The sequence below is a fragment of the Aotus nancymaae genome, unplaced genomic scaffold (assembly GCF_030222135.1).
Source record: "Aotus nancymaae isolate 86718 unplaced genomic scaffold, 86718_ANA_hifiasm-v0.15.2.pri h1tg000016l, whole genome shotgun sequence".
Taxonomy (NCBI): domain Eukaryota; kingdom Metazoa; phylum Chordata; class Mammalia; order Primates; family Aotidae; genus Aotus; species Aotus nancymaae.
The window spans coordinates 63,739,148-63,760,682 of NW_026988428.1; the positions used below are offsets into that span (position 1 = coordinate 63,739,148).

The window sequence follows — 21,535 nt, forward strand, 5'->3', positions numbered from 1 at the left end:
CGGTCGGGCGCAGTGGCTCATGCCTGTAATCCCAGCACTTTGGGAGGCTGAGACAGGTGGATCACTTGAGGTCAGGAGTTCAAGACCAGCCTGGCCAACATAGTGAAACCCCATCTCTACAAAAATACAAAAAAATTAGTCGCGCGTAATGTTGTGCACCTGTAATCCCAGCTACTCGGTAGGCTGAGGCAGAATTGCTTAAACCCGGGACGCAGAGGCTGCAGTAAGCCGAGACCATGCCAGTGCACTCCAGCCTGGGGGACAGAGCAAGACTCTGTTTCGGGGGCGGGGGGAGATGCCCATTTCTACTCCCCAAATTTTGTGTTATTACTTGTTAGCCACTAGATTTCATAAGAAACTATGGCTATAGCCTTTGGTTTTCCAAACTTCAGAAGCCTTATGGGAGTGGTGTTGAGTGAACTAACGTTTTACACTGGTATGTCTCTTCTCATGCAGACTTCAAGAACATGGCTCTCAAAACAATAGTGTCTGAGTTTCTGACTCCAATTTTAATAATAATTGTACATACACTTACACTGTGTAAAGCTGTGTAAGTTGAACAAGCATGTCATAGATAATGAGTTTTAGAGAAGATTTAGCCCTTGATTTGATCAAGGGTCTCAGTCACAGATATGAGAGGGGTACAACGTACATTCATACTCTTCATTCATAACTTACCAAAGTGATAATAACTTTACATTTATTTGTGTGATTGTTTGACTAATGTTAACCTTATCCTTTAGAATACAGGGGGACTATATCTTATTTCATATACCATACCACTATCAAGCACATAATAAATGCTTAAATAATACTTAATGAAAGAATGAAATAGACTCTATCCCAGATCCCTGGAATCTAAATAACTAGGTATTGGACCCTGTATATCAGGCAATATACACTGAAAAGAGAATTATGCTGAAAATGAAATAGTGAGCATCATCCTCATAAAGCTAGTAACTACATTCAAGAAAACAAGAGTCGGCGGGCATAGTAGCTCATGTTGTAATCTCAGTACTTTGGGAGGCCGAGGCAGGCAGATCACCTGAGTTCAGGAGTTCAAGACCAGCCTGACCAACATGGTGAAACCCTGTCTCTACTAAAAATACAAAAATTAGCTGGGTAATCCCAGCTACTCAGTAGGCTGAGGCAGGAGAACTGCTTGAACCCGGGAGGCGGAGGTCACAGTGAGCCAAGATTGTGCCACTGCACTCCAGCCTGCTTAACAAAGTAAGACCCTGTCTCAAAATAAAAGAACAGTACTTATCCATTTAAGCGAAACAACAAAGAAACATCTATGGCAACAACAGATACCAAAAGTACTGTGGATGAAATAAATAAATGTTACAAGAGGATTGAAAATAAAAGTGATGTTTTCTAAGAGATTATACTTAGTGTGATACTCAACCGATGTTAACATTTTATTAATTTAGACAAGACTCTAGATCAGTTAACTAGCCTGTGAATGAAATCTTACCATGGTAGATAAAGGTAAGACTTTATTGTGTTTTGCATAGCATTAATTCTCATAATAACTGTCTTTCTCCACTTCATTGATTAGGAAATTAAATTACAGGGCTTCAGTATAATTCTAGTCACAAAGCAAGAAGTGATCTAAGATGTATTAAATTTTTGTATCATTAAATTATGAAGTATTTTCTGAAAGCCAATCAAAAATTCCATTTATGACACCATATAATTCTCCCTGACAGAAACTACCAATTTCGCTACAGCAAGCCAGCCATAAAACTTTCAAAAGCAAAAATTTTGAGTTTCCTGAAAATCAGTTTTAAAAAAAAGTGATCACTTTTAAAGAAAGTGAAATTCACTAAAAAATTTCTGTTTTTTCAGGATATCTTCCCCTTAAGATCCTAAAACAAATACAAACTACTAAAAATACTAGAAATATTTATCACTAATTAAGTTAAATCATTAAGACACTTTTACCTATAAGAAAAACAGTATTAGTTTATATTGCATGTATAAAGTATTTTATAAAAAGGAATCACATGGATATAATTTATTATTCAAGTATTACTCAAAGAACCTCCAAAGATAACAGATTTCCTTAGGAGTACCTTATCAACAAGGTATTTTAAAACTAGAAGACAGTAAAAATGAAAGGAATTAGAGAATCAACTTCACTTTTATTTTTAAGAGACTGTGTCTTACTATGTTGCCCAGGCTGGACTCAATCAAACTTGTGGACTCAAGTGATTCTCCCACCTTAGCCTCTGGAACTTCAGGCATGGGCCTACTTTGTTTAATTGTTTGTTTTGAAAGTCATCTTTAATGTCCCTCACAACTGTTTCCTAATACAGTAAGTTAATAAATATTAGTGTTTACATTTACTTCCATAAAATATATTAGACCTTGTAATTAGAAGATACTTAGCAATGACAAGGCTAACAATTCCTGTCCTAATTTTTCCTAAAACATGCAAATTCATCATATTCTAAGTAAAAATCCAAAAGATCACTTAGTATAGACTTACCTAGGTTTCCTTGCTCAATTGTCAGCACCACCTCATCCATCACCACAGCCCTAAAGTCCAGTTCTTCCTCACAACATTTGGCCTTCAATGCTCGTAAAATCTCTTTTTGAGGATAGTCTTCCCTGATGCGACGATCTGTCAAAAACCACAACTTGGCAGCCACAGAGCTACACATCTTGATCAGCTTGTGCTTCCTTGGCTGGATTATTTCCTCTTAGATGTAACGTCTATCTAGATGGAAAAGAAAATATACATACAAGGTAAATTAAGAAATCTACTTGCTTTCTGGATCTCATACAAGTAAATGCTGTGATTATATATTAATTATACAAACAGGAAAAAACAAGTGGAGAGATACTATTTCCTTGTCTTTTTTTTTTTTTTGAGACGGAGTTTCGCTCGTTACCCAGGCTGGAGTGCAATGGCACGATCTTGGCTTACCGCAACCTCAGCCTCCTGGTTTCAGGCAATTCTCCTGCCTCAGCCTCCCGAATAGTTGGGATTACAGGCACGCGCCACCATGCCCAGCTAATTTTTTTATTTTTAGTAGAGACGGGGTTTCACCATGTTGACCAGGATGGTCTCGATCTCTTGACCTCGTGATCCACCCGCCTTGGCCTCCCAAAGTGCTGGGATTACAGGCGTGAGCCACTGCACCCAGCCGAGAGATACTATTTCTTTTTCCCTTTTATTCAAACTAAAATGTTTATACACTAGTAATATGGAAACTGACCACCTCTTCAGAAATATGATTTTTCTATTTTTCCTTGGGGAAGCTGCCACTGCAACTTAATAATTATAGCTGGTCACGTAGCACAAACTTTAAATACCATTCCCAATATTACATATTGTCTAGGAATGCAGTTTAATCTAATCACTGACTTTTTATCTCCTCCCTCAACATTCTGTTCTTGATATAAAATGAAATTCCAATCATCAATATATCTCCATCTTTCCAATCATTAGAAACTCCACTTAAGTATATTTTTGTATCTATGGCTAACTTTATATTCAATTTTCTTCCCTGGTTTTGTTATAGGTATGTAGAAAAAAAAAATAGGTAGTAGCACTTATCTTACTAAGTAAGCTTCAATGATGAGGTCATTTACATAGTAGCTTCAGCCAAAATAAATAATTGGAGAATGAGCAAAAGAGCTCTCAATAACCAAAATAAATATCCAGGTCCATTCACAAATTTCATTTATTTCAATCAGAGGACAGCATGCTCTTACTCAATGTTTTTATTCTTTCTATAAATAGAATTTTAAAAAATAAATGCAGCTTGTTTACTAAAATGCATAAAGGGACTGTTTTTTTCAGATAGTGTTGCTTCTGAGTTTGTATCATGAGCAATGTAACATTAAAAATCATCTTCCTGAGAAGCAGAAAAGTTACAAGTTTCAGAACAAGCAACAAAAAGACTTTTTTAAGTGTTACAAAAAACAAAATGTCAACTATCATTCAAGTATCATTCCAGATAATACTGCACAACTAACACAAAAGGAAAAGTCCAAGGCAAAGAGTGCAGGAAGGAAAGGCCATAGAGCAGATTCCTGTATAGAGGCAGCTGGACATGGTCCACCCTCCCAGGTACCAGCAAGAAGGGTCTGCTCCACAGTGCACACGGTTTAAAAGCAGAGCACTGCTGGGCAGGGCACCACCAGAGCCAATGGCACACATTCCCAAGCACCTTGAAATGCCAAGTCTGCCACACTTACCTACTTCTCTTTTAACCCACCTACTGCCCCATAATCTATTGCCTCGAAGGCATAAGTCTCTGTTAAGCAGGATATCTAAACTGGGTATGACAGTAACTGAGCTTACTTACATGCTAGGAAGGAACTATGCTAACTTAATGTCAGATGCTCTATGGTTAGCAGTTCTGAATATTTAATAATTTTTTATTTTTAATTATTTTTTGAGATAGAGTTTCACTCTTGTTGCCCAGGCTGTGGATATGGCATTAACTCACCTTACACATAGGAAGGAACTATGCTAACTTAATGTCAGATGCTCCACGGTTAGCAGCTCTGAATATTTAATAATTATTTATTTATTTATTTATTTGAGATGGAGTTTCACTTGTCTAGCACAGGCTGGAGGGTAATGGCATGATCTCAGCTCACTGAAACCCCTGCTTCCAGTGATTTTCCTGACTCAGCCTCCCAAGTAGCATGTGCCACAATGCCCAGCTAATTTTTCATTTTTTTTAGTAGAGACAGGGTTACGCTATGCTGGCCAGACTGGTCTTGAACTCCTGACCTTAGGTGATCTGCCCACCTCAGCCTCCCAATGTGCTGGGATTACATGCGTGAGCCACCACACTTGGCCATATTTAATGATTTTTAAAAATAAACATGTTTTATTCTTTCAAATATGTTTATTCTTTTAAATACCATACTCTCTCCAATTTTGGTCAATTTGTAAATTATAAAGTATAATATTTGTGCTAAAGTTTATAATATTTAAATGTTATTAGGCCAGGCAAGTGGCTCACGTCTTCTAATACCAGCACTTTGGAAGGCAGAAGTGGGAGGATAGATAGAGCCTAGGTGTCCAAGACCAGCCTGGACAACATGGCGAGACCCTGTCTCTATGAAAAATTAAAAAATTAGTCCGATGTGGTGGCATGTGCCTGTGGTCCCAGCTACATAGGAGGCTGAGGTGAGACCACTGGAGTGCAGGAGGCTGAGACTGCAGTGAGTTATGTTAGTGTCACTGCACTCCAGCCTAAGTGACAGACCAAGATCCTATCTCAAAATAAATAAACAAACTTATTTATTAGAAGATAAGGCCAGGCATGGTGGCTCATGCCTATAGTCTCTACTAAAAAAGAAAATAAAAAAATTAGTCGGGCATGGTGGCAGGCATCTGTAATCCCAGCTACTAGGGAGGCTGAGTCAAGAGAACTGCTTGAACCCAGGAGGTGGAGGTTGCAGTGAGCTGAGATCATGCCATTGCACTCCAGCCTGGGCAACAAGAGTGAAACTCCATCTCAAAAGAAAGAAAAAACAAGATGAGAACCAGGCTCATTAAAATGAAAAATATATAAACACTATGGCTTCCCTACAACAGGACATTTCACGCATATTACAGGCAATAAGCCTTATCCACCCTCCTCCTTGAACAGAATGTTTCTGATACACTTCTCCTATGAAACTTTTCTTGAAAAGAGATTTCCATTTTAACAGCAATATGGGAAAGGTACAGAGTAAACCTGCACTATCATCTCAACCTGATGGGACAACTTTTTCTTATGGGTTGCACTTCAGTCTCCTCCCTGTGGACAATCACAGGGAAGGCCACAGTGTGTCCCTGACCAGACACTGTATCCAAAGATACTATGCTCATTAGGAAGAGAGGTCATACCCACACAGGGCCTTCCAGGGCACTTGGGAAGGTCTCGCTCAGAAAGCAAAGCTCCACAAAAGAAAAAGTTACACCAGAAAACCTGATGTAGAATATCCTCAGCTTCCCTTGGCAAAGGAATTGTAAAAATGCCCTAAAAATGTCTGTAATCAGTAGTTATTAAAAGACTCTATCACTGACCTCCAATACTCTGAAGGTATGTCCATGCCTTGGCCTGACATTTAACTCTTGAAACTCATCCGCTGGCAGATTTTTTTTTTTTCTCTCCTGAAACAGGGTCTCACTCAGTCGCCTAGGCTGGAGTGCAGTGGTGCAATCATAGCTCACTGCAGCCTGGGCTTAGGTGATACACCTGTCTCCTCTGCCTCCCAAGCAGCTGAGATGGCAGAAGCAAATCATATCAGGCTAATTTTTTTTTTTCTTGAGAGGGAGTCTCCCTCTGTCATCCAGGCTGGAGTACAGTGGGGCAATATTGGCTCACTACAAGTTCTGTCTTCCGTGTTCAAGCGAGTCTCCTGCCTCAGCCTCCTGAGTAGGGATTACAGGTGTCTACCAACACACCTGGCTAATTTTTGTATTTTCAGTAGATATGGAGTTTCTACGTGTTGCCCAAAGTGATGGGATTACGGGTGTGAGCCAACAGGCCTGACCTCTATTTATTTATTTATTTTGGGTGGTAAAGATATAGCCTTACTATGTTACCCAGAATGATTTCAAACTCTTGGCCTCAACCAATCCTCCCACTTTGGCCTCCCAAAGTGCTGAGGCTATGATTGTGAGCCACCATGCCCTGCCAATTGATGATTAATTTCACTGCACTGTAGGTTTTCACCTGAGTGTGGCAGTTGCTGCCCCAATAGCAGTCAAAATGGAATGTTATAGTCACTAGCAACTGGAAAGTAGAAACGTTCTGCTGCTACTGATACGAGTAGTCAGAAATTACATGGGCTACAACAGTGTTTCCAATGATTCTGAAATCAGAAAATAGTAATATTCCCCTCTGAAGAGCCACAAAGCTTTCAGTCAACATGTTTTTCTAGGCCAGGCATGGTGGCTCCTACCTGTAATCCCAGAATTTTGGGAGGCCCAGGTGGGCGGATCACTTGAGGTCAGGAGTTTGAGACCAGCCTGGCCAACATGGCGAAACCCCATCTCCACTAAAAAATAAAAAAATTAGGCCGGGCGCGGGGGCTCAAGCCTGTAATCCCAGAACTTTGGGAGGCCGAGGCGGGTGGATCACGAGGTCAAGAGATGGAGACCATCCTGGTCAACATGGTGAAACCCCGTCTCTACTAATACAAAAAATTAGCTGGGCATGATGGCGCGTCCCTGTAATCCCAGCTACTGAGGAGGCTGAGGCAGGAGAATTGCCTGAACCCAGGAGGCGGAGGTTGCGGTGAGCCGAGATTGCACCATTGCACTCCAGCTTGGGTAACAAGCGAAATTCCGTCTCAAAGAATAAATAAATAAATAAATTAGGCGTGGTGGTGCATGCCTGTAATCCCAGCTACTAAGGAGGCAGAGACAGGATAATTGTTTGAACCCAGGAGGTGGAGGTTGCAGTGAGTGGAGATCACACCATTGCACTCCAGCCTGGGTGATAGAACGAAACTCCATCTCAAAAATAAATAAACAAACTGGCAGGGAGTCTCACTTTGGGAGGCTGAGGTGGGCAGATTATTTAAGGTCAGGAGTTCAAGACAAGCCTGGCTAACATGGTTAAGATCCCGTCTCTACTAAAAATACAAACAAACGAAAAACCTAGCCAAGAGTAGTGGTGCATGATGCTTGTAATCCCAACTACTCAGACGGCTGAGACAGGAGAATTGCTTGAACCTGAGAGGTCAAGGCTGCAGTGAGCCCAGATTATGCCATTGTATTCCAGCCGAGGAAACAGAGCAAGACTCCATCTCAAAACAAAACAAACAAAAGAACACATTTTTCTACATTAAACCTCTGATTACCAGGTACAGTAATCCCTCCTTACACACAGGGGATAATTCCAAGACCCCCAGTGCATGCCTGAAACTGCACCATATATATATATACACACACACACATACACACACACACACACACACACACACACACACTGTTTTCCCCTAAACATATATACCTATGATAATTTGTATATTAGGCACAGTAAGGGATTAAAAATAAAATAAAACAATTATAACAATATACTATGATAAAAGTCATATGAAAGTGGTATCTATCCCATTTTCTCAAAATATCCTATTGTACTGTGTCAGGGGGTAACTGAAACCACAGAAAGTGAAAGTAGGGAAAGTGAAACCTGTCCAGTGGCACACTCCCATTCCCACAGGAAGACATGTGGCTAGCCTTCCTTGGTGCCCAGGCAATGAAGCCTCCCCAAGGGCTGCTGCAGCAATAGCTGCTCGCCTTCTTAGGGCTGCTCCAACTGGATTCACATCTGAGATGCCAGAAACACTGGGTGAAGACTTCAGTCCCAAAGGTAGAGGCTCCAGGTGTGCCTGTCTGCTTCTGCTCCTCAATGGTTCTCGCCCAGCCTTGGGCACAGCTGTTTCCTCTTCTTAACAGAATTTTAAAACATCTACTTTTCTACTTTTCCCATCTGCTAACATCAAGAAAAAAGAAAAACAGAAAAAAAAAACAAAAATGCTGACAAGAAGTCAAAAGGATTCTAGTAAATCTAAACAGCATAGGAGCTCAAAAGTACACCAATAAAATGACAGTCCTGCTAATGATCCACAATCTGTAAGTTCAGATAATATTCACTATTTTAAAAGACAGTACAGTCCTCTATAAAATAAAATGGTTACTTTTTTCCTAGTAGTTTAAAGGAGTAAGCTTGGTTACCCAAAAAGATACCTGTATGAAAATATTCTCCAGTAGCAAAAGATAAATGCATCATTTGCAAATGTCCACATACAGATGAGTACTATATAGTATTCTCCCTCTTAGAATGTCAACTCAGGTCAACCAATCCCATCCTCTCTTTAGTTCCTCCAGTGTATCAAGAAAAACAATATATAAATATCAGATGCCAAATAAATACTACTGAAAAAAGTACCTTTTTTGAAATAAAGAGAAATTCTACCAAGAGAATTTCTTTTTGAGACAGTTTTCCCACGCAAACTTCTGGATCAGCATACCAATAAAAAACAGCCCTGAATCTTGGAATACTCAGTCAAAACTAATTGGAAATCTTAAGTGCTTCATTCATCCTCTGAAATAGGAACTAAACAGACATTTGTTTCACTACTTAAGATCTCCTAGATTTTTTCTAGGGTAGTATTTTAGAAAGTACCACTTTTTTTCTCCCAACTTTTATTTCTCATTATTAGACCAATCCTAGGAATAATTTATTTTTCTACTTTAAAAGTTTTTCAAGTCAACATTCTGGAATCTAACACTTAGTGTTCTGTTTCTTATTGGATCAAATTTCCTTAATAAACAAAGGAAAATTTCAGTGTTGAGTCAACATCTCAAAATATATTACAAATATTTAGAGTTTCCAAAAGGATGTTTCAACATATTATGTACAGAAGACAAATGAGAGCATAAAAGATTTCTATTACATCACAGAATAAGAAGAAAACAGTTAAAATGAAAGATCATTTCTCTCCCTCTCACCTTTCTTGTGAGGACCCTTCCCAAAAGTATTTATCCTAGTATAGAAAAAGCAAAAAATCACAATCTATCATCTGAAGATATTAAGGTACCTCTTACTACTAAGAAAATCCATAACATGAGCTCCAAATTCCTACTACTAAAGAAAATACATATACTAATATACAACAGAATTTCTATAGAATTCTATTGTAACATAATTTTAATAGCATTTATTCCATTTGTCAATACAGACTTGCTTTGGGAATGACCGTACATAGGATAAAAAAAATAAAGACTTGTTTTCAATATTATTCACTCTTGAATAAGAATCACAGGAGTTGAATCAGGTTTGTGGAGAAAACAAATTTGTGTCTCTTAAGAGTGTGATATTACAAAATACATATTTGATCTTCAACCCTGTTTCCTGGCATACTAGTCTGAAAATCATCAGAATCTCCAAAATGATGTCTTTCTGTATGCAAATACTGACTGATGGCTGGCAGCCTCTAGGCAGCTTTAATATGGGGGCTGGTCAACAGAAAGACCAAGGCATGATTAGAGGGTTGGAAACTTCAGTCCCATCCTCTAACCTCTGGAGAGGGTAGACAGGCTGATGGTCAAGTTGATCACCAATGGCTAACGGTTTAAATCAATCATGCCTATGTAATGAAGTCAAAAAAAAAAAAAAAAAAAAACACTGAAGAACTGGGTTCAAAAATCTTCTCGACAGCTGAACACATAGAAGATCCTGGAGGGTAACACACCCAGGAAGGGCATAGAAGCTCTGTGACCCTTTTCCACACCTTGCCCTATATATCTTTTCATCTGTATCCTTTATAATACACAGGTAAACATGTTCCCTAAGTTTTGTAAACTGCTCTAGCAAATTAATTGAACCCAAAAACAGGGTGGTGGTAACTCCAACTTAAAGTCATTTAGTGTTCTGGCTGAAGTCCAGAGGCCTGTACTGGAGCGGGGCATGGCAGGGGTTTGTTTTAGAGACTGAGCACTTAACTTGTGGGTGCACTCAACCAGGGGGATATAGTATCAGAACTGAATTAGAGGACACCTAGCTAGTGTCCAGAATCAGAAATTATTGTTGGTAAGGAGAAATCCCCATCAGTGGGTCTTCAGTCTGTGTTGACTGGTGTTGTTGAAAGAATAGGAAATAGCACATTGAATGTTTTTTCCACACTTTCTCATAAAGTTTTAGGTATGTTGCCGAGTCTCTTTTTCTGTGACTTTCCTCCTGATATCTCTCCTTCTGTACATAATCCTGAGTTTTTATTCTTAAACTCTGCTTTCCATTTTCTAGAAATGTCATCTGAATCCAGGTTTCAACTATTACTGACCTACTGACCCACTAGATACCCCTTTCTCAACTAAATTTCAGACTCTATTTCAATGAGCCTACTGGGTATCCCTGCCTAAATGCCACTCACTGTTGCCTCAGTTGGGCATGTTAAAAAAAAAAAAAAAAAAGGCCAGGCGCAGTGGCTCACACCTGTAATCCCAGCACTTTGGGAGGCCAAGGCGGGTGGATCACAAGGTCAAGAGATTGAGACCATCCTGGTCAACATGGTGAAACCCCGTCTCTACTAAAAATACAAAAAATTAGCTGGGCATGGTGGCGTGTGCCTGTAATCCCAGCTACTCAGGAGGCTGAGGCAGGAGAATTGCCTGAACCCAGGAGGTGGAGGTTGCGGTGAGCCGAGATCGCGCCATTGCACTCCAGTCTGGGTAACAAGAGTGAAACTCCGTCTCAAAAAAAAAAAAAAAAAAAAAAGAATGGGTGTGGTGGCTCATGCCTATAATCCCAGCACTTTGGGAGGCTGAGGTGGGCGGATCACCTGAGTTCAGGAGTTTGAGACTAGCCTGGCCAAAATGGTAAAACTGTCTCCATTAAAAATAAAAAAAATTAGCCGGGTGTATTGGCACACATCTGTAGTCCCAGCTACTCAGGAGGCCGAGGCAGGAGAATCTGCTGAACCTGGGAGACCAAGGTTGCAGTGAACCAAGATTATACCATTGCTCCAGCCTGGGCAGCAAGAGTGAAACTCCTTCTCATTAAAAAAAAAAACAAACAAAAAAAAGTATTAATGTATTTTTATTCACAGAAATGTTTCAGCACCTACATTCCCCATTGTGATCATTAAATTTTATATCAACCTGGTGAGGCTATGGTTCCAAGATGTTTGGGCAAACTCTAGTCTACACATTGCCGAATGTATTTTGTAGATGTGGTTAACATCTACTCATCTGACCTTAAGTAAAGGAAATTACCCTCCATAATGTGGAGCAGCCTCATCCAATTAGTTGAAGGTCTTGTTAAAAAGCAAAAACTGAGAAGGAGGAACTCTTCTTCAAGACTCAAGACTCACAGAAATCCTACCTGAGTTGCTGGCAGATTTTGAACTTACCAACTCCGCAATCATATGTGCCAATTGCTTAAAATACGTATACAATTTTATATATATATACTTATATACGTATATACACACACACACACATATATATACATATATACATCTTATTGATTCTATTTCTCTGGAGAACCCTGACTGATACACCTATCCTTATTAAGGCACTCAATTCAGAAAACTGGGCATCAGTTTTTATTTCCACCCTTCTTTCACTGTTTATACAAAGCTAATTCTATCTCCTAAATATTAATATTATCACCTGCACTTTACTCTTTTTTGTTTGTTTTGGAGATGGAGTCAAAAATCTGTTGCCCAGGCTGGAATGCAGTAGCGTGATCTTGGATCACTGTAAGCTTTGCCTCCGGGATTCAAGCAATTCTCCTGCCTCAGCCCCCCAAGTAGCTGGGAATAGCTGGGACTACCAGCGTGCGCCACCACACCTGGCTAATTTTTGTATTTTTAGTAGAGACAGGGTTTCACTATGTTGGCCAGGCTGGTCTCAAACTCCTGACCTCAAGTTATCCTTCCCTCAGCTTCCCAAAGTGCTAGGATTACAGGTGTGAGCCACCATGCCCGGCCCACTTTACTCTTATCGCCAGTATATTCAACTTATGACACCTGGACTACCATAAAAGCTTCCAAACATATCTTCTGCCCTCTGTCACTTCCAATTTTCTAAACATATATTGTTTCATGCTTCCTGTTGCTTGGAATATATACCCCAAAACACTTACCTATTTAGTAAACTCTGAGCTCAAATGGTTTTAGTTTTGGGGCTTGTGTGTTTTAGAGTTGAGCTCTTGCTCTGCACCAAGCCTGCAATGACACAATTGCAACCTCCAATCTTGGGCTCAAGTGATCCTCCCACTTCAGCCTCCCAAGTAGCTGAGACTACAGGTATGTAGCACCACATCCAATTAATATTTTCCTTTTTTCTTTCTTTAGAGGCAGGTTCTCACTATATTGCCCAGGCTGGTCTCAAACTTGTGGCCTCAGGCAAAATTCTCCCAATTCAGTCTCCCAAATAGCTGGGATTACAGGCATGAGCCATGTCCCAAGTGTTAACGCATTCATTAAGTAAGACATACTCTGGAAGAATGACTTTAGGAGTCAGGGAAAACTTAACATGTGTTAACATCTGCACCCAAGCCTGAGCCATTATCATACCATATAATTAAGGTTTAGTTTTAAAAACTAGGGTCTGCCAGTGCTATAAGATGCATTTTTAAAGTCTATGTTTTCATGTAGATGGTCATACTTTTTAAATGACACTATTTGTTATAAAGACAATTTCTCTTTTACAGGTTCAGTCATGACTGAACACATGTTCAACAAGCAAGCATGTTTAGGTGATGTGAGTTTATAAAATGCCATTTTCCTTACCAAATCAATTTTTTTTTTTTTTTTGAGACAGGGTCTCTCACTCTGTCACCAGGCTGGAGTGGAATGGCATGATTTCGGGCTCACTGTAACCTCTGCCTCCTGGGTTCAAGTGATTCTCCCATCTCAGCCTCCTCAGTAGCTGGGACCACAGGCACATACTGCCACACCTGGCTAATTTTTGGTAGAGATGGGGTTTAATCATGTTGCTCAGGCTGGTCTCAAACTCCTGACCTCAAATGATCCACCCGCCTCAGCCTCCCAAAGTGTTGGGATTACAGGCATAAGCCACCATGCCTGACCCACAAAACACTTCTATATATATTTTGTCACTTACTCTGTATACAATAACGTGAGATCACGGACTTCTATTATCCCAATTTAAAGAAAGACCAGCCCAAGATATCACGAGACTCAAGACTGGAATTAAGATTTTCTATTTCTCTATGCTTTTTTCCTACAAAGAAATCAGAACCATCAAAGCTAATTTGAAAAAAAAATAAATTCACATTTTCAGTAATTGTATGTATCAAACACAATGTGAGATGGTTTATTTTTATCATTTAATCCTCACAACCATCCCTCTGCAGTGTGTTATGGTCTTCATTTGGTAGTGACGCTGTTCTAGCAGAGAGGTTAGATAACTTGTTTAAAGTCACAATTAGAAAGTGTTAGGAGCCAGGCACAGCGACTCACACATGTGATCCTAGCACTTTGGGAGGCTGAGGCAAAAGGATTGCTTGAGTCCAGGAGTTTGAGACCAGCCTAGGCAACACAGTGGGACCTCATCTCTACAAAAAATAAGCACTTTGGGAGGCTGAGGTAGGAGGATTGCTGGAGGACAGGAGTTTAAGACTGGCCTGGGCAACATAACAAAACCCTGCCTCCAAAAAAAAAAAAAAAGTTTCTCTGTAATCCAAACAACATTTCTCTTTTTTTTTTTTTGAGAGGGAGTCTTGTTCTGTTGCCCAGGCTGGAGTCCAGTGGCTTGATCTTGGCTCACTGCAGCCTCCACCTCCTGAGTTCAAGCAATTCTTCAGCCTCAGCCTCCAGAGTAGCTAGAATTATAGGCACTCGCCACCACGCCCAGCTAATTTTCATATTTTTAGTAGAGACAAGGTTTCACCATGTTGGCCAGGCTGGTCTTGAACTCCTGGCCTCAGGTGATCCACCTGCCTCAGTCCCCCAAAGTGTTGGGATTACAGGTGTGAGCCACCGTGCCCAGCCTCCAAACATTTCTAATGATTTCACTTAATAGAAGATACTTACATCAAATTCTTTCTGGCACAAAATTTGAAAACAAAACCTAGACTTAATGCACAGTACAGTTCAAAGTCCCAAGGTTTCCCATATTAAACATGATAAACGTCTAGCCTTCTGCCTAAATTTTCTTTCCAGATATTACTTTGAAAAAGGACTTAGAAAGCTATTCATTTACTCTCAAGCCCAAGGCTTTACAGATATGGCTAACTAAATCACATTTCAAAGAAATAAACAACTGAGAACTCTAAAGCCTCAGGAAGAATTCCAAGGTTGCTATTTGGGCAAACCTTCCTGACTTTTCAAAATGCAGTTTTCTAATAAAGTATGAAAAATTCAAATACTCCCCAAAATTGTAAGTTAGAAATAGTCTGATCTTTTTTTTTTTTTGAGACAGAGTTTCGCTGTTGTTACCCAGGCTGGAGTGCAATGGCGCCATCTCAGCTCACCGCAACCTTCGCCTCCTGCGTTCAGGCAAATTCTCCTGCTTCAGCCTCCCGAGTAGCTGAGACTACAGGCATGCGCCACCATGCCCAGCTAATTTTTTGTATTTTTAGTAGAGACGGGGTTTCACCACATTGACCAGGATGGTCTCGATCTCTTGACCTCGTGATCCACCCGCCTTGGCCTCCCAAAGTGCTGGGATTATAGGCATGAACCACCGCGCCCGGCCTCATTTTTTTTTTTTTTTTTTAAAGACAGAATCTCGCACTGTCGCCCAGGCTGGAGTACAATGGTGCGATCCTGGCTCACTGAAACTTCCATCTCCCAGGTTCACACAATTCTCCTACCTTAGCCTCCTGAGTAGCTGGGATCAGGCGCTCGCCACCACGCCCAGCTAATTTTTTTTATATCCTTAGTAGAGACAGGGTTTCACCATGTTGGCCAAACTGGTCTCCAACTCCTGACCTTGTGATCCACCCGCCTCAGCCTCCCAAAGTGTTGGGATTATAGGCGTGAGCCACTGCACCAGGCTGAAATGGTCTGATCTCATACAGCAATTCTATATTCCATTTTAGAGACTGTATTTCTAAATTTAAAGAAACATGAAGAGCTAGCATCAGAAGGAAAAAAAAAGAAATGTATGAAGCTGAATACAGAATAAAAGCATTTAAGAAAGGAACAGGTCTGAATCTTTTTTGTCATAACTTGATATACTGACACTTTTGAAATAAACAGTAGTAAAATTAATCAGGCATGTAAATGTTTAAACAGATTTTTGTTTTGCCAGCTCATCAATTCACGAATTAGTATACATTCCTAAGAATCTAGCAGACTCCTCCAGATACTGCTGGGATAACTGACAGATGAAAAATACAGAGATTACCTAAATTAGTCTGTAAACTCCATGAAGACAGAACCCATAACCATTTTATTCCCTGCTGCTATCCACAGTGGGAAACATAACCTGATACGTAACACTAAGAAGGGATGGAACATATTTTAATAATCTGCTATATTAAGTTGTAAAAGAGCATTAAAAAATCATAGCTATTTTTATATTAAATATCAGGGAAATGTGTGTCCCCATAAGATCTATTTATTTTATTTTTGAGATGGAGTCTTGCTGTTTCATCCAGCCTTGAGTGCAGTGGTATGATCTAAGTTCTCTGCAATCTCAGCCTCTTGGGTTCATGCAATACCCCTGTCTCAGCCCCCTGAGTGAGATTACAGGTGCACGCCATCACACTTGGCTAATTTTTTAATTTTTAGTAAAGAAGGGGTTTTGTCATTTTAGCCAGGCTGGTCTTGAACTCCTGACTTCAAGTGATCCCCTCACCTCAGCCTCCCAAAGTGCTGGAATTATAGGCGTGGGCCACCGTGCCTGGGCTTAATAAGATCTAAATGTAGTTACCTAAATTCATATTTAACGTTTCAGGTTCTCTTTAAAAAAAAAAAAATCAGGCCTAATGCTTACTTTCCATAATGATCATATAACTGATCCAGAAATAATTAGCTTTGCTAACAAAGTTAGAAGAAAAAACAAAAACATAATTTCAGAAAGAAGAAAAAAGATATAAACAGATGGGTTCCATGCAGACCAGCCTCTAGGGGAGTAGAGCTGGCTAGCTCTGTGGCTTTTGTCCTCCAAGCCAATTTTGAGAGGGGAAAAAAACACTGGAAAAGAAAACATTAAAAATAACACCATGGCATTAGTTACCATGAAGCCAGAAAAGTCAGTACTTTTCTGCAAACCTAACACGTACACGGATACATATGGCACATAAATCTGAAATGTATTATGTACAGATACTTTTGGAGGTACTATCTTATTTCTTAACAATCCCTAATATGACAAGCAGGAAAATCCATGTAATGAGAGACAATTTCCAACATCTGTACGTAATCTCCCTAGTCAACCTCTCCTGAAACAACTGCACATTATCAGCACAGCTAACATTTAAAAACAATACTTTTTTCACTGTTCCTATCACAGTCTCCTCCTCCCTCAGATTCTAAAATAACATATTACAGTTTTCTGTTTTCTGTTTTCCAGACAGTCTCGCTCTGTTGCCCAGACTGGAGAGCAGTGGTAAAATTTCGGCTCACCGAAACCTCCGCCCCCTAGGTTCAAGCGATTCTCATGCCTCAGCCTCCTAAGTAGCTGTGACTACAGGCATGCACCACCACGCCCAGCTAATTTTACATTTTTCACAGAGATGGGGTTTTGCCATGTTGGCCAGGATGGTCTCCAACTCCTGACCTCAAGTGATCCACACACCTCGGCCTCCCAAAGTGCTGGGATTATAGGCAGGGCACCACACCTGGCCACATAATTACAATTTTTGAACGCTCTTTTCTCATACGCTTATGACTTAATCCCACTTGCAAAATTTCTTTGTAAACTAATCTGCCATAAAACAAAGTCCTTCTATGAATGTATATCCCTAAAGTGCCCCCAAAACAGTTGTCAGCAAGCAACATACAATAAAACTCACCCTCCTTACTTTATGTTTGGTTCTCTCTCTTCACATGTTGTTCGTGGTTATAGAAGTTCTTCCTCCACCCATTTTCACTCAGTTTATGTCTCTATGCCTGCTCCCCAGAGGAAGATGATAAAAGCTACTCCTGCTTCCCAAAGTGTGGAACAACTGGCTCTGCTCTGTCCCCTTTTCCCGGCCCCTACCAGTGTTCATGGTTGGTCAGTCTTTCTGTTCACAGAGAGGGGAACTTTGAGAAATAAATCTAGTGACTTACCCCAGCAGCAAATCCTAGGTGGATACAACTTGTGAAAAGGGTAATTGGGAGATATTTTAAAACATATGTTTCTCCATGTGCCACAACAAACCAACGCCTGAAGCTGGGTTCGTGTTCACTGATCAGAGAAAATAATGTCCACTTTAGTGTTTCTTCACAGTATGGCTGAGAAGTAGAAGATTTCTAAGACTTTATTGGTAATTTCCCTCTGGAGAGGAAAAGGGGTCTGATTGAGAAGGGAAAAAAGAAGGAGATAATTTCTTGTCATTCTCCCTGCTCCTCCTAGATGCTACTACTGACAAGAGCATATTAAATAGGGACTCTAAGGAAACATGGGCAAAATAAGAAAGCTATCCACTAGAAGCTAAAATAAGTAGAATTTCAGCTGGTAGCCAATGGGCTAAAGGTAAAATTTTCAGCTCCTTACCCCCTGGCAGGGGGCAAGGCAGGAAGAAAAAAATGGCTCTTGACTGAGTGGAGGATTGTATGTGACTGAATTTGCTGTTCCCCTTCTTGGTTCTGTTCTCAGAATCACAGACTGCCCCCCTCCCTGATAAGCGGACTCCAGCACCTGGTAGGGGTAAGAGAAGACAAGAGAGAAAAAAAGGGAGACAGAGAAAGATAAAAAACATCAACAGCCATGTTGCCAAACTAACAACTAAATAAATGACATGAAAGAAGGAAATTAACAGCACTAACCAAGATAGAAAGGAATAAACATAAGATTGATTACCTCAAGACAAAATAGGCCTCCTCCTCTTTCACACACTAACCAAATAAAACTAACCATTGGAAATTTATGATTATTTTTAAAGTTAGAGGTTTACACACTAAAAGGAATTAAATGTTAAATCTGCACGACTGGAATTTCGGACTGTTCTATTTTTCAAATGAACATCTTAAAAGTATGCTGATAATTGTTTTTAAGAAATCATTTTATTATTATTATTTATGTTTGAGACTGAGTTTCACTCTTGTTGCCCAGGCTGGAGTGCAATGGTGCAAACTCGGCTCACCGCAACCTCCGCCTCCCGGGTTCAAGCGATTCTCCTGCCTCAACCTCCCAAGTAGCTGGGATTATAGGCATACGCCACCAGGCCCAGCTAATTTTTGTATTTTTTTAGTAGAGACGGGGTTTCTCCATGTTGGTCAGGCTGGTCTCGAACTCCCGACCTCAGGTGATCACCTGCCTCGGCCTCCCAAAGTGCTGGGATTACAGGCGTGAGCCACCGCGCCCGGCAAGAAGAAATTATTTTTAAAACTAGAAGAAATGACCTTTAAGCTACCCAATATTGTGAAAGAAAAAAATGAGATTTAAAAACCTTTAAATTTCAAAGGTTATAGTTAATAATTAGCAACATTCATAAACATAATGAACATATGAAGCCCACAAAAAAAGAAAAATCTTCACAGTAGGCTACCCATATAGTTTCATTACCGATTTACAGTTCAACTTAACTCCACAAAGATGTGGTAACAATATATGTAACTAATGGGAAAATGACAGCATATTGAAAGAATTTACATAGCAGTTGCATTGAGCACGGTTAGTGTAATAACCCCACTCACAGAACAGAATTACCGCCCCATCTCTATTCGCAAACACACATGGGATAAAATAGTGGAATTACGAATGTGTGATCAGAAACATGGATATATTAGTAAGATTGAAGTTATCACCGTCCTGGTGTGTGTGTGGGGGGGAGGGGTGAGGGGAGAGGAGTGTAATATTTACATCATGCTCAAATTTTTAAAAAATCAAAACTAGGCAAGCAATTATTTGGTCACCCTCTTCTCATTCGGAGGGCTGTCAAAGGAAAAGGTGGAATGACTGTCACACTCTCTAAAATTTACACGTAAGGAGGAAAACGTGGAATCGAAAACAGTAGCTGCGGGACCGCACCACACCATCCTCCTCCCGCGGTCACACCACAGAATGTGAAGAAGGAATGAAAGGCAGAGGGGGGTTGCCGTACTCCGGGGGACAGGTCAGCAGCCCCCGGGTCAGACTCCAGCCGGCGTTCCGGGGTTACCACACCCCCTCGCCGGCGGGGAAACCAGACTCCTTCCATGGCCGAGGTCGCCGCCCCCTCGACACGGCTCGCCCGGTCTCACGCACACGCCACGGGCCGGCGCCTCCCGGCACACGCGCGAAGGCCGGGCCCCGCCTCGCTCTCCAAACACTCCGAGGCGCGGCGACCACCAGCCTCCACCAGCCCCAGTCCCCTCCCCGGCCTAGCCCCCGCTACTCGGGAGATCCGTTCCGCTGAATTCGCCCACCCGGGAGGGCGCGCCTCCGCCCCACTGCTCCACACGCCGGGGAAGCAGCCACTGTACCGCTCACCTGGCTCGGGTGGGGCTCCTCCCTCGCTCTCGGCCAGCGGAGCCGGGCTGGGGCCTCCGAGGAAGCGCGGGCCGCCGGACGGCTGGAAGTGGGGGGAAGGAGAGGAGGGGGAGGGGGTCGGGATTCCGGGAGCCGCCTCCTTTTTCCTCCGCCGCCCGCGGCTCCTGCAGCCAGGCCGGGCGTCCTCGCACCCTCGCCGGGTTCCTCACAGCCTTGCGGCCCGTCAGCCTCTCCCTCACCCCACTCTCACACACTCTCACTCCCACACACTCACACCCGGCCGCTCCTCGTTCCCTCACTCGCCTGTCGCGCGCGCGCGACCCCCGCTCACACACAGCGCGCGCGACGCCGGCGGAGACCGCCCCGCTCCCCGAGACCGAGCGCCGCCCGCCCGCTTGCCGAGGACCGGCGCGCGCCCCGGTCCCGCCCTCCTGGCGCGGCGGCGCGGCGGGCGGGGGGCGGCGGCCGGAGGAGCTGGGGGCCGGGCCAGTGCGCCGAGCACGGCCGAGCGGATCTGACACCTGCGTCGGGACGTGCCCTCCCAGCGCCTCGCCCGCACCCGAGCCATCGCTGGCCTGAGAAGAGACGCGATGGATTGCGCGCGGGGAGCGAAAAGGGAGCGCCAGGGCGCTCCGAGGACGCGCCTCCCCACCCGCCCCTAAACCATCTACACTGAGAAAAGGAAACGGATGGGGGGGCGAGGTTTGTTCCCAACTCGAAACCGCGAGATTAGTCCCTTCCGTTGTACGCCCTCACGTTCCCTGCTCAGGCCTCGTCCGTCTGCGCCTGGAGCCCCGACTCGAGCCCCCGCGCAGGGTCCGGCCCGCATCCCCACGCCTCCCGCCCAGCCCTTCCGCCGGCCGCCGCCCGGAGTCCCCTTTTACGGTGGTCCCTCCCTCTGGTAGGCAAAGAGATGGAGACAAAGATCATTCATACCTAGAAGGTCTTTATCCGTGAGAGGAGTAAAGACAATACCTCTGTATACTGAGACGCAAATTTAAAACCACATGATAAATGCCCTGGCTGAAGCGGGTTTGGAGACACAGGCGGGATGGATAGCGCCAGCTCTGTCCCCTGGAAACCAGTGTAAACGTTGGACGAGTTTTGTTGCTACGCTTCCTCTGAGCCTTTGTTGTGAAAAGATAAAAGAGTACAGTCTGGAGTCGTGAGAATGAAATGAGATATTTTAAGAGCATTTTGTAAATTCTAAAACTGTGTATAATATATATAGCCTAAATGAGGCTAAGAATATGAATGTTCAACTATGCTATTACTTTTTCTTAAGGGGGAAAAAAAAAACCAAGGGCGACAGACGACCTCCCAGGTTTGCATGGAAGATTCATTTCCAAATAACTTCAGTCACCAGAGACCCCAGGTGTACCTACAGTAGTGTGCTCACCAGTTTGCCTTCTTGCTGGTCTCAGCCCTGTCTCAGTGATGTCAGCCAACAATTTTTCCGTGCTCCTCTCC

The 21,535-nt window shown here is 42.3% G+C and overlaps 1 protein-coding gene across 7 annotated transcripts in view; it reads right to left on the reverse strand.

The window, feature by feature from the left end:
* The window catches only part of RIMKLB (ribosomal modification protein rimK like family member B), a 71,063-nt gene extending 50,688 nt beyond the window's left edge, over positions 1–20,375 (reverse strand). For 3 of the 7 annotated variants that reach the window (XR_010343030.1, XR_010343028.1, XR_010343029.1), the window contains exons 1-2: positions 17,463–18,482; positions 2,495–2,725 (exon numbers count right to left, since the gene is read on the reverse strand). Coding sequence is in view for 3 of the 7 variants with exons in the window: in XM_012458389.3 (XP_012313812.1) it covers positions 2,495–2,669 (175 nt within the window). In the remaining 4 variants the exon portion in view is untranslated. Of the gene's footprint in view, positions 1–2,494; positions 2,726–17,462; positions 18,543–20,065 lie in introns of those variants that run through there. The other 4 variants (XR_010343031.1, XM_012458389.3, XM_012458390.3 and 1 more) reach the window with 4 other exon arrangements.
* Between the last annotated feature and the right edge of the window lie 1,160 nt (positions 20,376–21,535).